This window comes from Zonotrichia albicollis, chromosome 7, assembly GCF_047830755.1.
Source record: "Zonotrichia albicollis isolate bZonAlb1 chromosome 7, bZonAlb1.hap1, whole genome shotgun sequence".
In the NCBI taxonomy this organism is placed as follows: Eukaryota; Metazoa; Chordata; class Aves; order Passeriformes; family Passerellidae; genus Zonotrichia; species Zonotrichia albicollis.
Window position 1 is genome coordinate 26997937 of NC_133825.1, and position 14547 is coordinate 27012483.

General features: G+C 42.7%; 1 protein-coding gene across 13 annotated transcripts in view; it reads right to left on the reverse strand.

Annotated features, from left to right (window-relative positions):
• Positions 1–470: 470 nt before the first annotated feature.
• The window catches only part of ZMIZ1 (zinc finger MIZ-type containing 1), a 332546-nt gene continuing 318469 nt past the window's right edge, over positions 471–14547 (reverse strand). For 12 of the 13 annotated variants that reach the window (XM_074544741.1, XM_074544742.1, XM_026799541.2 and 9 more), the window contains 5 exons: positions 13919–13987; positions 13151–13398; positions 10235–10398; positions 4756–5004; positions 471–1189 (listed from right to left, as the gene is read on the reverse strand). In XM_074544741.1, coding sequence (XP_074400842.1) covers positions 1082–1189; positions 4756–5004; positions 10235–10398; positions 13151–13398; positions 13919–13987 — 838 coding nt within the window. In that variant the 3' untranslated portion in view covers positions 471–1081. The remainder of the gene's footprint in view (positions 1190–4755; positions 5005–10234; positions 10399–13150; positions 13399–13918; positions 13988–14547) is intronic. The other variant, XM_026799542.2, reaches the window with a different exon arrangement.

Below are 14547 nucleotides of genomic sequence, written 5' to 3' on the forward strand. Positions count from 1 at the left end.
CATCCTGCAATGATTTCCTCGCTGCCTTCAACCCAGCTTGTCTTACTATGCATTGTGCAGTACAGACAGTGACACAAACTCTTGGGGCACCGAAGGCTGTAGGTAATAATCAGGAACAGTTTGGTTTGCATCCCCCCTCCCTCTCTTTTCCATATGCCAATTATGTATGGCATACATGGCAAAAAGATCTATGACAGCAATCTCTACAGCTGGATGTTAACGCAGTCAGAAACGGTACTGATCTGAAACCAAATCACGAAAATCCCTAAACATTGCAAACTTAAAAAAAAATTTTCCTGGGTGCTTCCAATCTGTGTGCTGGGCCAGAGGAATCCTCTGCAAAGAGATGGTAAAGATCCCTGCACGTGCAGAAATCCCGACACCCACGGCTGCGGCCTGCAGAGCTCAGGGTGCCAAGACATTATTACTGAAGTGGCATTAGCTACACTGCTGGCTCCCTCTGACAGGCCTGTGTGTCTTCCCTAACTCTGCCACTTGACTGTAGGATTTGTGCTTTTTTGAGCTTTGTAGGTGTTTTTTTTTTCATTTTGTGTGTGGCCAGGACAATTATTCCAACGCAAACCCATGGCTGGAGGGGGGGTAGAGGAGAGGTGGGGTAGAGGGAGATACAGTTTCAAAAAAATGGAAGAACAAGCATTGTAAAGACACTCTGAGACGGGTCAATTAAAGACAGTTCCATTCTGTTGATTTTTCTTCCCTTGCCAAGATCCGGTTTTGCCAAGATACTTCACACTATGTTTATCACAGAACTCTCTCTCTAGAGGATGAACACCAAATGGGGTTTCCAATAGCTGCACAACTGTCTATGCTTCTTTGTCACATGTAGCATGGCAGACTCGGAGATTGCTGCATTTATTTAACTTTTGTATTATTTTCTCCCGTCACTTTCGCAGTCTTTGAAGCTAACAAAAGCAGTTCTGAGATGAAGAAAGCGGGGAGTGCACCATTGGATCGAGTTGTGAGGTTTTTTCTTCTCTTGTGGAAAAGGAGTGTTAAGATTCCTCGCTGTGCAGCCACACACGTGTGAACAAGTGAAAAGGATAGGAGAATACACATGGTTTCAGTTGTTCTCAAAGAGAGACAGAAGGTCATCATTGCTATTGCTTGGCAAATCAGGAGGATCCAGGTATGAAAGCAGCTCATCTGGATTTGTGAGTTCTGGAAGCAGCTATAAAATACAAAGATAAAATAAAAATTACAGATAACAGAAACACAACTGAGAAAAGAAAGGGATTAAACACCACACATTCCTGGAATCTGATTTTCATAACAATATAGCCAAATAAAACAGAAGGCAGTGTCACAAGCCTAACACCCTCAGATGATGCAGTATCCAATTGCTTGTGAAAGTCTCTGTGACTCAGTTTTCACCTGTGAATTACATTATCATCTCAGTTAGGGTTTCTCAATCCACCTCCCCATCATATTTCCTGGCTCACGATGCCGACAGAACCTTCTGGACAAATGCTCATTATGGATGTTTCCTATAAAACGCTGCGTAAACGTTTGAAACAAGCACTTGGAGTAATCCACATCTGAGCTTCAAGGTAGATGGGCAAAGGCTGGTCTGGCCCTCACACATCAGTTTGATGGCCACTCAAAGCCTGCAACTCTACAGAAGGAGGCAGCCCTGTCCTTTCCTCACCCCAGTAACTCCTCAGTGCACTGATCTAAGCTCTGGGGCAGTGACCTGGAGCAAGGAACTCACCCAGGGTGTTAAAGCAACCAGCAAGTCAGGAAAAGTGGAAAAAAAAAACAATTAAGGAGGAGAATGGAGAGAGGAGTGGCAGGGCAGCTGGGCCAGTCCTTCTCCTTTCTGTGGCAGGAATTTACAGTGGTTGGAAGTACTTACTTCACTACAGCATTACATGCAATTCCAGACATTTTAAAGGGTCACAGGTGTAACACTCCATCCAACAGAAGATGACCTAATCTGCACAGTGCTTTAAAGTATCAAAATGAATAGCTATGGGACTTCAATTTGTATTTCCATGAAAATGGAAATAAACCATCACAACACATTCTTTTTGATCTGACAGATGACAAGTACATTGTAACTCCTGGGTTGTGCATTAGGCAATGTTTTCTGCTCTGTAATGCATCTTGCCCTTTCCTAGGCAAATATAAAAGTGTCATATATAAAAAATTGCAGGGAACAGTTTGTAATAAAGCCCTTTTATGTTCTGCATTGTTTTAAATACAGAAATATATGGACTGTTTTAACAAACTTAATAGTAGGTACATGAAATTAATTTTAAGTTGTTCAATGTTTTCAAATATTATAAAACCAAAAGCTTGACCACTTCAATTTAACAAATAAATACTGTATTTACATGCTTCTATTACTCTTGTGCAAATGAAACTTCATCTTCTAATATTATATGGATAAACAAATTTTTCAATAAGCTAAACATGAAATGCCAAAAAAAGTTTACTGCTTTCTAAGCATTTAGAAAAAACACAATGTCAAGTTTACATAAACAGAATCTCCCAAAAGAAATCTTCTTCTTAAGCTACCACCTCATTTTACTCATGGCAAAAATGCTATTGTCATTGTATTGAGATGTGAGACTTTTAAATGTACTTCACCTCCTATTAGAATTTTTTATGAGTATATTGTAAAAAAATCCAAAAAGAAAAAAAAAGTCCAAAAGAAAACAGCAGCCTCACCAAGTGTGGAGAAATAAAAAAGTTATTAAATCTGTCCTACAATTTTACAACTTGTTCTTAAAAATTTGAATCATCTATGAGACTCATTCTTGTATGTCGGGGATTTTTAAAAAAGTTTAAGAAGAGTGGAAATTTTAAGTAATAAGCTCAGTATGTGAAGTTGAAGTCTTCTGAGTTGTGAAGGTGAGCTCAGCTTCCCTCGGCCAGAGGGGTCAGGCAGCAGAGCTGGCCTCCTGCCCCACTGGTGGGAAACCCAGAGACCTCAGGAAGGACTCGCTGGGAACTGAGAGTGCTGTGCTGGAGCAGGGACAGAAGAGAGAGGAGTGCCAGGGCCTGTGAGGGGGTGATGGGGACAGAAGCTACAGGAATGTGCCAGATTTAGGGCAGAGTTTGGAGACATGTACCCTGTGCTCCTGAAGTGCAAATGGAGAGGTCTAACCAATGATTTCAGCCTTGAGCCTCTGCTGTCTGAAGTACCCGTGCAGATCTCCCCTGTCTGTGCCTGCATCCATAGGAGGTGGATTCTTTAACCCAGGTTAAACCTCAGACTGCATCTCACTGAATTCCTGCAGAATGACTGTGACTGTGCCAGGAGGGAGTGGGTCAAGTTGCCCACAGTACAGTGCCCTGTTTGCTTTGCTGCATGGGACTTTATTCAGCCACAAGAGACCCATTAAAATAATCCATCTGATCAGGATCACAGGTATTTCAAGTAAGTTTACTTCCCACACTGTACAGCACTTGCCTCCTGTTAAGAAACCAGCAATCCTTCATCAGTGATAACCACAGTACTGTATAAGTGTACAGATTTTTGTACTTTGCTTCTCACCAAGGAATGGGTGCCTGACCCATAACAAAATACTGTATGTTTCTTAAATATTAGAAGAAAAAAAAGAGACATTTTTATTTCACCTTTCAGTATTGCTCAGACAGGATCCTTAAGGGTTCAGAACTTGAATTGCCACATGAACTATTGTTCCCAAAGGATGTGCACACAACTATATTGTGTGAAATAGCAGAATTTGCCTCACTGATCACTGTTCCTGCAGCACCCTGAAGCCTCTATCTGTCCCCTAGCCCCTTCCCTCCCCTGTGAGGCTACCTGCCAGCCCAGTGCTCCTGTGTGACAGGGGAGATGCAAGTATACAGCAACAGCAAATACAGATATAAATCCAAGGCACAGAAGCAAACACATCTCTAAGGAAATTAACTGTGCAGCAGCAGACTTTGGAACAGACAGAAGATACACATACAGGAATGCATGACTCAAACAGAAATCCAATCCTAATGCTGAGGATTTATATTTTGGGAGGTAGATGGCTAACCAGAGAGATATACCTCAAGTAAGTCACTTACAACTCCACTGAATCGATGTTAAGAGATGGAAGACTACTTTTGGCCTTAAACTAGACCTCAGTTAGTTGTGAGCTGCCTCCCATGGTGGCTAAGGAGGCAGAAAATGTCCATGTTGTTTATGTCCCTGTGTGGTGTACTGGGAAGAGGAACTTATGCTGCTGAGCCACCCACAAGAGTGGGTTTGGAAGGGCACAGATGGTTTCTGGCTGCAGGGAGCAGGGACTGTGTCACAGGGTGGGCCAACACAGACCCCACTCCTGCTGGCCAGGACATGCTGCAGGGCTCAGCACAGAGCTCACGTGGCACAGCAATGCCACGGCCAGAACCTCACACAGCTGTGGCCCTCCTCCTGTCCAGGCACTGCAACAGCTTCAGGGTCCAGGAGAGCACAGTCCAACCAGCGCTGAGGTGGGAAAGGAGGAGATGGCTCCCGGCCTGGTGCCCGAGGTGCTGCCTAAAGAAGCGCCTGCCTCCGTGCCAGGAAGAGGCTCATGGCTCACACACCACACAGCTGCTCCAACAGAGCCATCCGTTCTCCCAGCAGGTCAGGAGTGCCCTGTCACCTTGGCTGCAGCACTGGTGCCCATGTACCAAAGCATGAGGGATGGCATGTGCTGTGGAAGCGGCCCCGGCCCCTGCCCTCCCCACCCTCCCGCGCGATGGAAGCACACGCTATGGCAGGCAGATGAGAGTATGACACAGACTTACATCCAGCGAGGGCTCCGGCATGTCGGGTGCTCCCTGTCCACCAGCCTGACCCTCTAAGGCTGAGGAGGGGTTAAAGGTCAGGTCACTGTGTGGATGGTTGCTAGAAGCGGCCGGGGGTGGCTGCCGGGACTGCTGGGTAGGAGGCCCGCTGTGATGTAATGGCTGCCCTGACTGGCTGCTGGGGTGAGGGACGTGCAAACCTTGCTGCATGGAAGTATGGGACTGATCAGTGCTGCCGGGATGAGGGATCTGCGGAGGAGGAAAAAAGCAGGAAAAGAAAGTGAGGCCACAAGGTACAGTGCTCGCGGTGCCTGACTCTGTAACTGCATGTTATAAAATGAAATAAATTAAAAAATGACACACACAACAAAAAACCCCAGAAAACCAATCAACAAACAACAACAACAACAAAAAGAAAAAAGCGCCACTGGAAAAGGAAACTCCATATCCCAAAGCTGGAGGAAATGTTTCAGCTTTTTGAAGGTTTTCTGCAAGGGGAAAAACCACATTGAACTTGAGCTGTTGGTTTGCTTCCTTGAAATGTGGAAAACTGTATATGAAGATGCAAAACAATGCACCACAAAGAGAAGGGAAGGGGGCTTATGGGCGCTGCTCAGCATTAGCAAGGCAGATGCTTTTGCCCTAAAAAATGTTATGAATGAACAGAGAATTTGTTGAATGATCCCTATGCCAGGAAACTCATTACCTGAGAAAATGCATCACTTCTGCTCAGCTCCCCTGTTCGGTAGCTTCCTGACACTGCAGCCTATTCCTGTCTCAGCTCTTTACAAATATCTTGCAAACACCAGCTCTTCCCCACTCCTTCCCTCCTTTTCTTCTCAGAATGCCCTGTTAACCCCTGTTAAAGGCTGAAGGCTTTCCTTGCTGCCATTGCTGGGTTCTGATGGCTGACAGAACCAAGGCACTCAGGAAGCACATTCCCCACCATGAGCCGAGTGCTGTGGGTGGCTGCACGCCTGCTGACTGCAAAGTACACGGCCTTAGCTTCAACGAAGCCAACAATCACACTCTGCTCTGTATTCGTGCTGTGGATGAATTGTCTAGCAAGAGCTTAGTGTTTTTTATGTTTTCTGTGGGGAATAAGCTACCAATCCACATGTGTCTTCCTAACCCTATTACTGAATGAGGGAAAAGTCTTTCTCACATGACAGAGAAGCAGTAAAAATGCACAAGTCCAATTCTTCCTTCTGCTGCATGTCACATTTAATGCTAGTGGAATCTCTGGGGCTTGACCTTGGTGCCATGAGAAAGAAGTGTCTGCTTCAGAATCAGGTATCTCATGTTAATTGGGCATATGGAGAAACAAAAAATGCAAACATTTTTTGAGGAATGCTACGTATTGGACAAAGTGAAGCTGAAATAAAGGAACAAATACATACAACAACAGCATGAAATTCATCCAGCCAAGCCAACAGAAACCAGCAAAATGCTATGTCAGTATTCACCCTTTCATATCACATAAACTGCAAAGTTATCTCAACTTCAGCCTTCAGCTTCAGAAAGCAAAAGGGAGGTTATTAGAAAACTTAATTAAATATTCCCATAAAAATTAGAGAAACAAATATTTTAAAAAATACTTTTCACCACTCTTAGGAAAACTGAAACTTGAATACTGATCCATTGGGACAGTCACACTCAGCTGCATGGAGGTACTTTTCAATACTTTGGTATTACAAAGGTTTGTGGAAATGGTTCTACTTCCATGATATTTGGCTTTCTGTCCATATGAGAGTTGTACAAATAAGCAGGTCAGAAATACTACATTGTGTTTATACATGCAAGGATTTAAATACCTATTTAGCTGATAACACAGTCACTTGGGTCTTTAGACAATGGGTGTATAGGGACTAATTGTTTATTGTAAGACTGAGGGCAATCATAGTCTTTGAAGAGCCATTGCAGATTCCAAATCCATCCAACTTAGGCCACTACTCCACCAGCCCCTCAGAGAAAGCAAAATGCTCAGGATGGGAACATTTTCTATTTGCATTCAGCTAACTGATTATAATTTTGCTATGGTGCAAACACATTGTAAGCAGCACACTTTGGGTATGTTTAGCTTGCACCTGCAACTCCCATCATTTTATTCTGAAAGCACTGACCCTCACTATGAATGCAGAGTCTAACAAAGTTGCCTTTGCTTGCACAATAAGATAATTCCAGAGCTGTTTTTAGCAGCAGAAGCTTCGGCACTCAAAGTATTTACAGTCTATGAAAGAAAAGCTTTGAGCAGACAACTACATCTTCAGCTTAACAGCACAGAGCAGCACAGCTCTACAGCCCAACAGTGACCTCTAGGAGTGCTAAGATGTACAGCTGTGGAGCAACAGGGCCTGCCACTGCACAGCAATATTCTTTCTGTCTCTGAAGAAAATTATTAGTGGAGAAAATATCACCAGGTTAAGTCAATGGTTTATATCTCTCTCCATGACCAGGGGCACAGTTTTACCAACTCTTCTGCTGTGTTAGCTACCAAAACTGTTAAAAGATGCCATCCTGCCTACCCTGCTGATGTTCTTGGCCACTTTTCCCATCCACCTGTTTGCCATGTCTGCAAGGTGAAACCTTGTAGACATGCACTGAATTTCCCCACCCTGCCCCTGAATTAGTTTCCAGTCACATCAGTACCTGGGTCCAGATCACTTCATGGCTTCAAGTAACACTTTTGCTGAGAGGGAGGAAAAGTGAAAATAGAAACAAGGGCAATGACTTTTTACAGTAGCACCAGCTCATATCACCTCCCTGAGTGTATGAACCTATGGTGTCATCATCCATTGCTCAGTCCCTCCTTACACTGTCTGCAAGAAACACTAAACTAGACCTAACTGAATTCCCTGTTGTCTAAAATGTGGTTACAATTTCTGAAAACAAACAGGAGCTGCCATGATTGTGGCAGCTGTTCTGCAGCCATCTTGCACTGCTGCAATGTGGTATCTGTTCCACAGCTTTCACAACACTGTGCTGGGGAAGAGGTATTCTGTTCATGTTTCAGATCCTGGTTTTTTTCCTCTTCTATAGGAGTGGAACAGCAGTGTTAAGGGAAGGAAATTCTGACTGATCCATCCCTGGTTACCTAGCCCTAAATACACTGGGCAAATATCTGCATTTCCTGGAGTGACCTACACAGTATGTCTGGAGGGATCAAATTTCTCTGCCTACCAACTATGTAAGGGCCACCACAGAAATCTTCAAACTAGGACTGCTAGGAACTTCCTCGGCAGCATTCAGCTCCAGTAAGAGAGACCTCAGGTCTAAAAGGACAGAACATCCAATCCCAACTCACCTTATAAATGGCCAAAGTGAATAGAACGTGCAAACTACAAAAAGCTGCTAACTTCGTAAAAGGAAAGACAAAGCCAGAGAACAGCACAGGAGATACCTTAAAACCTCGGTTCAATCACACCATTTGTTTATAGTTGTTTTCGTATGAAGTGTTTCTTTAAGGACATGCAACTACACAATTTAGGCATGTGTTAAAGGCATGTAATTTCTCTAAAAGCAGTCATTTTAAAAGTCTTTTCTTGAGTGTCTGCTACAGACAAACAGTTCATTTTGAGAGAAAAGAACAGAGGATAAGAAAGAAAGAGAAAAGCAGAGATTTTATAACACTGAAAAGGCTGTGCAGGAGCACTAAGAGTCCTCAAATGTGTACTGAAAAATGCACAGCCACATTGACAAGGTTAATCTAATTCTCCTCTGCTAAAAGACCTGAAAACTGATTCTCATTACAGAAAACCAGCCACTGACATAATGTAGGAATCTGGTTTAGCACTGCTTGCTATTCCCAAATGATATTGCTTGAGTAGCATGATAGATGAGGGAGAAGTGAGGCAAAGGTTTACTTTAATTGCCAGCTATCATAAGCAAGTATTAAATTTGCTACAGATTGGCCCACAGAACTGGAAGTCCATTAACATTTGCCTAGATACACCCCCACAGCTCTGGAACATGCACAGCCTTGAGGAACTTTCACCTCTGCTATATGTAAACAGTGCCGTTTTCAGAATTCTTCACTTTTATATTCAACTACTTCATATCCTACCACTTCAAAAATTTCACCAGGGCAACAACTACAGCAAAGGTATGCCTGATGAAGTCAGGAGGCAGGTGCCAGATAATGGGAAGCAAAGAATAGTTCCTTGTGACTTTGATTTGAGGGAAAGCAGCTGTGAGTGGTTCAGGCTGGTTCACCCATTTCCTCTCACTACTGTACTCTGATAATGTGTGGTTGATTCTTGTGCAGAGAATTCTGACCATTCTGTGCTGTGTATGCAGTATTTGCCAATGCAAAACTACAGCATGTTTGTCCTCATGTATCAGCCTGTAAAGTGGTAAAGTCATTACAGTTTCTGGACTCTTCCTCTGCAGACATCTTGGTACCTGGACTCTCTCCAAACTATACTAAGAACTCTTTCTCCACTCTCTTCTATTTCTCACCATCCTCCTTGGAAAACCCACTGCCAGCTAGAGGAGACATTGACTGAGTAGGCTTTTGCTGAGCATCTGCTACCACATTTCCTCATTACATTCTGAAATTGTACTTTCTAGGATTCACTAAAGACACGGCACATATGACTTGTCAAGTTAAACATCCTTCCTGTGCAGTAACAGTGCACTTTAAACCCCCTGCTCTGCAACTTAAATGAACATAAAAGGATGTATACACACCCCACACACAGAGTTAAAATAGATGACTAACCATGCCTAAGAGCTAAATGCTGCTGGTAGCTTTTCTATCACCTAGTTGCTGCAGTACTGCATTTTCTGAAGATATATAAATTTCTGGAGATATATAGAAAGTACAAAAAACTCAGTGCTTTGAGCAAGCTGCTTTTCCAATACACAGTTCTGCCTCACTATCTGAGACCTGAGGAACCTCTACTTTTCAGTCTCCAACATTGATATTTTCAGACCAGTGGCAGTGTCTCTCCTTGAAATCTGCAAGCTTGTCCTATTACCAAAAGTTTAAAAGTGCCTTTCATGCTACTTGAGTAGAATTCCCCCACAAAATGCTTTGATGCAAATTTTGCCCTCAGACAAAAAGCCAGGGAAGATATTGTCCCTGCTCTGAAGTCATCCAATATCTTGCTTTAACAAGCTGTCTCTTGGAGATGGATATTCACAGTCCTGCTGGCCTAGAGAATGAAGTACATTTTTTTTTCATGTGTCAGAGCAAAGCACAATGATTAATACAAGCACACTGAGCCAGGTTCTTTCTTTCAGATAAACAAGCTTAAATGACAAGTCAAAAAGTGCAGAAATGCTTCTCCAAAAACTCAAAATGGCCAGAAACTAAAAATTGGCATTTCTGGCATTTCTCAAGACTACTCTATTTCACCAACTTCCCAAGTGAGGAACCCACAGAAAGTAAAACCAGTTCCTAAGGTGAGTCCATCGGCTGGATGAGAGCTCCTTACCCCCACCAAGGAGAACCTGTGTGCCCAGCACCATTACTTACAGATTCCTGCATGGGGTGACTGAGAGGTTTGTCCAGAGCTGCCATGCTGCTCGGCATGTCTGGGGGATGTGACAGCTGTGGCCCATGCATGAAGTCATTCATAGATGTGCCACCAGGATTCCCATGCGGGAAGTCAAAATTGCCATGACCTTGGTAACTGTTGCCTGAAAGAGAAACAGATGTGATTTGTTTCCAAGGTTGATCTCTGAGTATCTTGCAGGAGCTGTGTGATGTGTGCCCTCCCTGCACAGCACAGGGAGCTGTGACACTGAACTTGACAAAGCTGTGCCCCCAGTGGTGAGCAAGTGGGGACAGGGCACTTGGCTTCCAAACACTGGCTGCTGCAATAATTCATTTATGAGTTGGAACTAATTGAAAACTGCTGACATTTTGAAAAACTATTGCCAAGTCACCACATAAACTTAACCATGCTGAGAAGTAAACAGGATATTAAATTCTATGGGATATTTGTATCTGGAAGCATCTCAGTGTAACTGAGACTGACTGCCCAAGTCCAGGATTATTTATAGGACACCTGTGTTATTTATGGCTGTGCTTCACAACACTCAGTAGGGCTGTAGCATTGCTTCAGCTTCTGATGAAAATAATTGACAGAAGAGAATCTGGAAGATGCCACAATACCAGTTCATAGAACAGTCTCTACTCTATCCCTTCATAAAAGGCATAGAAGAGGTGTTCTTATCTAATTGGGGCTCCCACAAAACTTACAAAATTCACTTGACTGACTGGATTTACACACACATCTTGAAGCCTGGAGTCCCCTGCTGCTCTGCAGGACAAGTACTGTATGACCACTGTCCATAGGGATCCAGCCCACCTCAGCCCAGGGATCTCCTGAATTCTAAAGCAAGCACATATCCCAATACAAGGATTTTACTCTTCATATTTTTTGTCAAGATTCCTCTCTTAACACTTCTAACTCAGATATCAACCCTAGTGGCTTATTTGCTATGAAAAAGTGAACTAAAACCATTCACCTATTTCATACAAGCAACTGAAGTGGATGATACTGAGCTCTGAAATAACAGAACAGCTTTGGAGCTTGCACAGAGCGCCTGCAGTTTGTCAGCAGAAGTACCACAGTTTTAAATATTCAACTCAAGAAGGGAGTTTGACAAACTGAAGTAGTTGCATCATTTGCTCTTTAGCACAGCTTCACAAGCAGAAGTTTAATCTTGGAGGAATAGTAGTCATTAGCCATGTAAGAGTACTTCTCAAAGACGTCAGGACTTTGATCTATCATGTAAATACTGCAGAGCCTTACTAATTCTCATTTTGTTAATCTGCAAACTGGATGAGTCTCACAGAACATAGCTGGTCTTGCCTTGCATCAGGAATAATTAATTAGCAGGCAGCTGGAATGTGGTCTTGTAGCACTGAATATTTGTTATGTTTGCAAATTAAACCTCAGTATGCTTCCTGTCAAACCCAAATAAACAAACATAAACCACAGTAGTAATACTACTACGACTACATTGCTCTGAAGAACTGTTAATCAGAGGACATTATGTAATTGCAATCACTAAGTTTCAGTGCACGTATTGATGGAGAATAAAGATACAAGGCACTGTGCCCAGGGGTTACAGCCATGCAGCAGCAAGCTCCTCTCTGCAGCAAGGGCAGAGCCACGTGCTGAGGGAGAGACCTGTGAGACATTTGGGATAATCTGGCACACTGTGTGACATCCCTACGGCAGGGCAAACAGGTGGGGTTCACCTGCCACAGGGCACTCAGGGCTCCAAGGAGCAGTCACTGCCTCTGCTACAGGACCCATGGGGGAAGGCAGCAAACTAACAGTCCAGGCAGCAATGCTCACACCAAGCCCAAACCCCACATGTGACGTGGCTATCCTGTCTGCTCCTGAGTATGAGCTGGAAATATGGTGAGGAATAGACAGCTCTGTTCTCAGGCTCTGACTGCACTTCACTCCTACTAAATGGGGGGAAAATATGTGATTCAGTGCTCTTGGCTTTGTTATAGTAATCATTCATCTGTTTGAAAACCTTGTAAGTTTTATCATCTGTCATCAGTTTTGCAGTCACTGGAGCAAATTAACCGTATTTTGCACGCAATCTATATTTTTCTTCAACGCCTGCAAAAAGCACATGTATCACCTTGTAATCAATTTGGGGATTCTGATAGTGTGAACAGTTGGTCTTTTCCCAGAGCTGAACTGACTCATATAATGTTACTTGCAAAAGAAACAGTCTCTGGTTTCATGTTTTCAGAATTGTCACTATAATTGAGTTATTCACAACATACCAGTAATTTGAAAACCTATCTCCATTGCCTGCATTTAGTTCCCTGTTCCTCAGTCTGGTAGCACACAGGCCGAGGAGCTCAAAAGTAATTTTCTAATGCAAAGGTGTTTGCAAAGCAGCTAAAAGCTTTTTACAAGTTGTCCCTTTTCTGGTGGCCTATGGAATGTCACTCACCTGGCCACAAGTTAACCTAGTGGCCCAAGTAGCAGGGTTAATGGGTCAGGTTTTCTACTTATGCAGTACCAGATGTTTTCACTTGAGAGTGGAACAGAAGGAAAATGCACAGAAAAAAAATTGCAGAAATATGTCTATTATGGCAGGCCATGAATATAGAAGGTAATATACAATGTTTCTTGATTCAGGGAGGGCTGCATGACTATGAACATGACAAGCACAAATACTTAAATATTAAATAAAATAATTAATACTATAATATATAACTAAAATATACACTCCATTGAACAGATGAACCTTAACTGAAAAGACCTACTCAGAATTTCAGAATTGCAGCCATATCATTTACTGTCCTCATGTATCACTCTGAGAGGATGCACTGACACACCTGAATCACAAGGCTGACTGAACCCCTGAGGGCCAGAGAGAGCAGCTGGGTGCACAAAGCCATAGCACTAACCTTGGTTACCATATTCAGTGGAGTTGTTGCCTCCTGGAGGAGGGGGTAGGGATGGGTAAGGTGACGGACCAGGACCCAAAGCTGCAATCATCTCCATTACATTTGGCATGATCATCTGGCTTGGACTCATTGTCTTAAATCTTTTTGAGGGAATGCCATCTGGGTCATCTTTGATGTGAATATCTGACTTTATAGGGACCGGCCTCCAACTGCAAGTTGGATCAATGGTAACTTCTTCAAACTCGGAGCTGTAAAACAATGTGAAAATTTAGCATTTAGTTGAATATTTTTAAATCAATTCTGCTGAAGTTTCCATAAGAATCTGCATGGTAACCAATGTTCTGAAAAGCTCTGGTGTAATACAACATTAAGATCTCTTACTCCTCAAGAGTGTGCTGAAAGCAAATTTAAAATAAGGCAACCATGAGAACACATTTCTGTGTTTATCCACACAATGAAATCCAAACATCTCAATGTGGTTTGTCACCTCTGAATCAGAGGGACTGCTTGTAAATACAAGAAAGCATTTAATCCTCCATTCTGGCTCTTCCCTCTGCTTCACTGGTGAGGCTGCCATTAGGAAATAACCCAAACAACATCTACAAAGAAGATGGAAACTGATTCACTCTGTCACCTGCTCCCCCAAGACACCATGCAATGGAATATTCAAGATCAATCACCAAGATCTATTTTGGTGTGACTATCTCAGTACTCATTGCCATAACTCCTAGTTGCTTAGTCTTGGATATCAACAGGGAGATCACTTACTTTTGTATGGCGTTCAGAATACCCCACATATACTGGTCAACCTCCAAGCCCTCCAAAAGAGCAGTTTTACTAAAAAGTAAAAAAAAAAAAAAACAAAACAAAACTTCATGTTAGAATATTGCAAGGGAAAGAATGATTTGGGGAAACAGTTTTAGTTCTACATCTACATTACCAGGATATTTAAACCAAATAGATAAGGATACATCTACTTGTGTGTGTCCACAAGCTGTTCACATTCTTTAAGTAATTTTTGTTACTGAAATACAATGCAAATTTGAAGTATCTTCAAACATAGCAGATCTCTCCTGTGAACATCAGTTAGCACTATTTTTTTTTATTAGATCTTTCTCTTTTTTGAGGTCCACAGTACTACTGCAAAGCAACTAAGTGTTACAGCTACTCTACTTAATGGGTAGCACAGATGGGGACAGAACAAAACAAAACTGGAAATGACTTAGCTATGTAGACAGATCTGAATGCAGGTGCTCATGCTCAGAGACACAGGACAAAAATTTAGCCTAGATGCATGGATACATGAATTAAGAAGGCAAGATAACCAACTCTCATGATATTTTTAGCCAAATGTAGCAGACAGAAGAGATTTGGGCAATTTGGAGAAAGCACTTGTG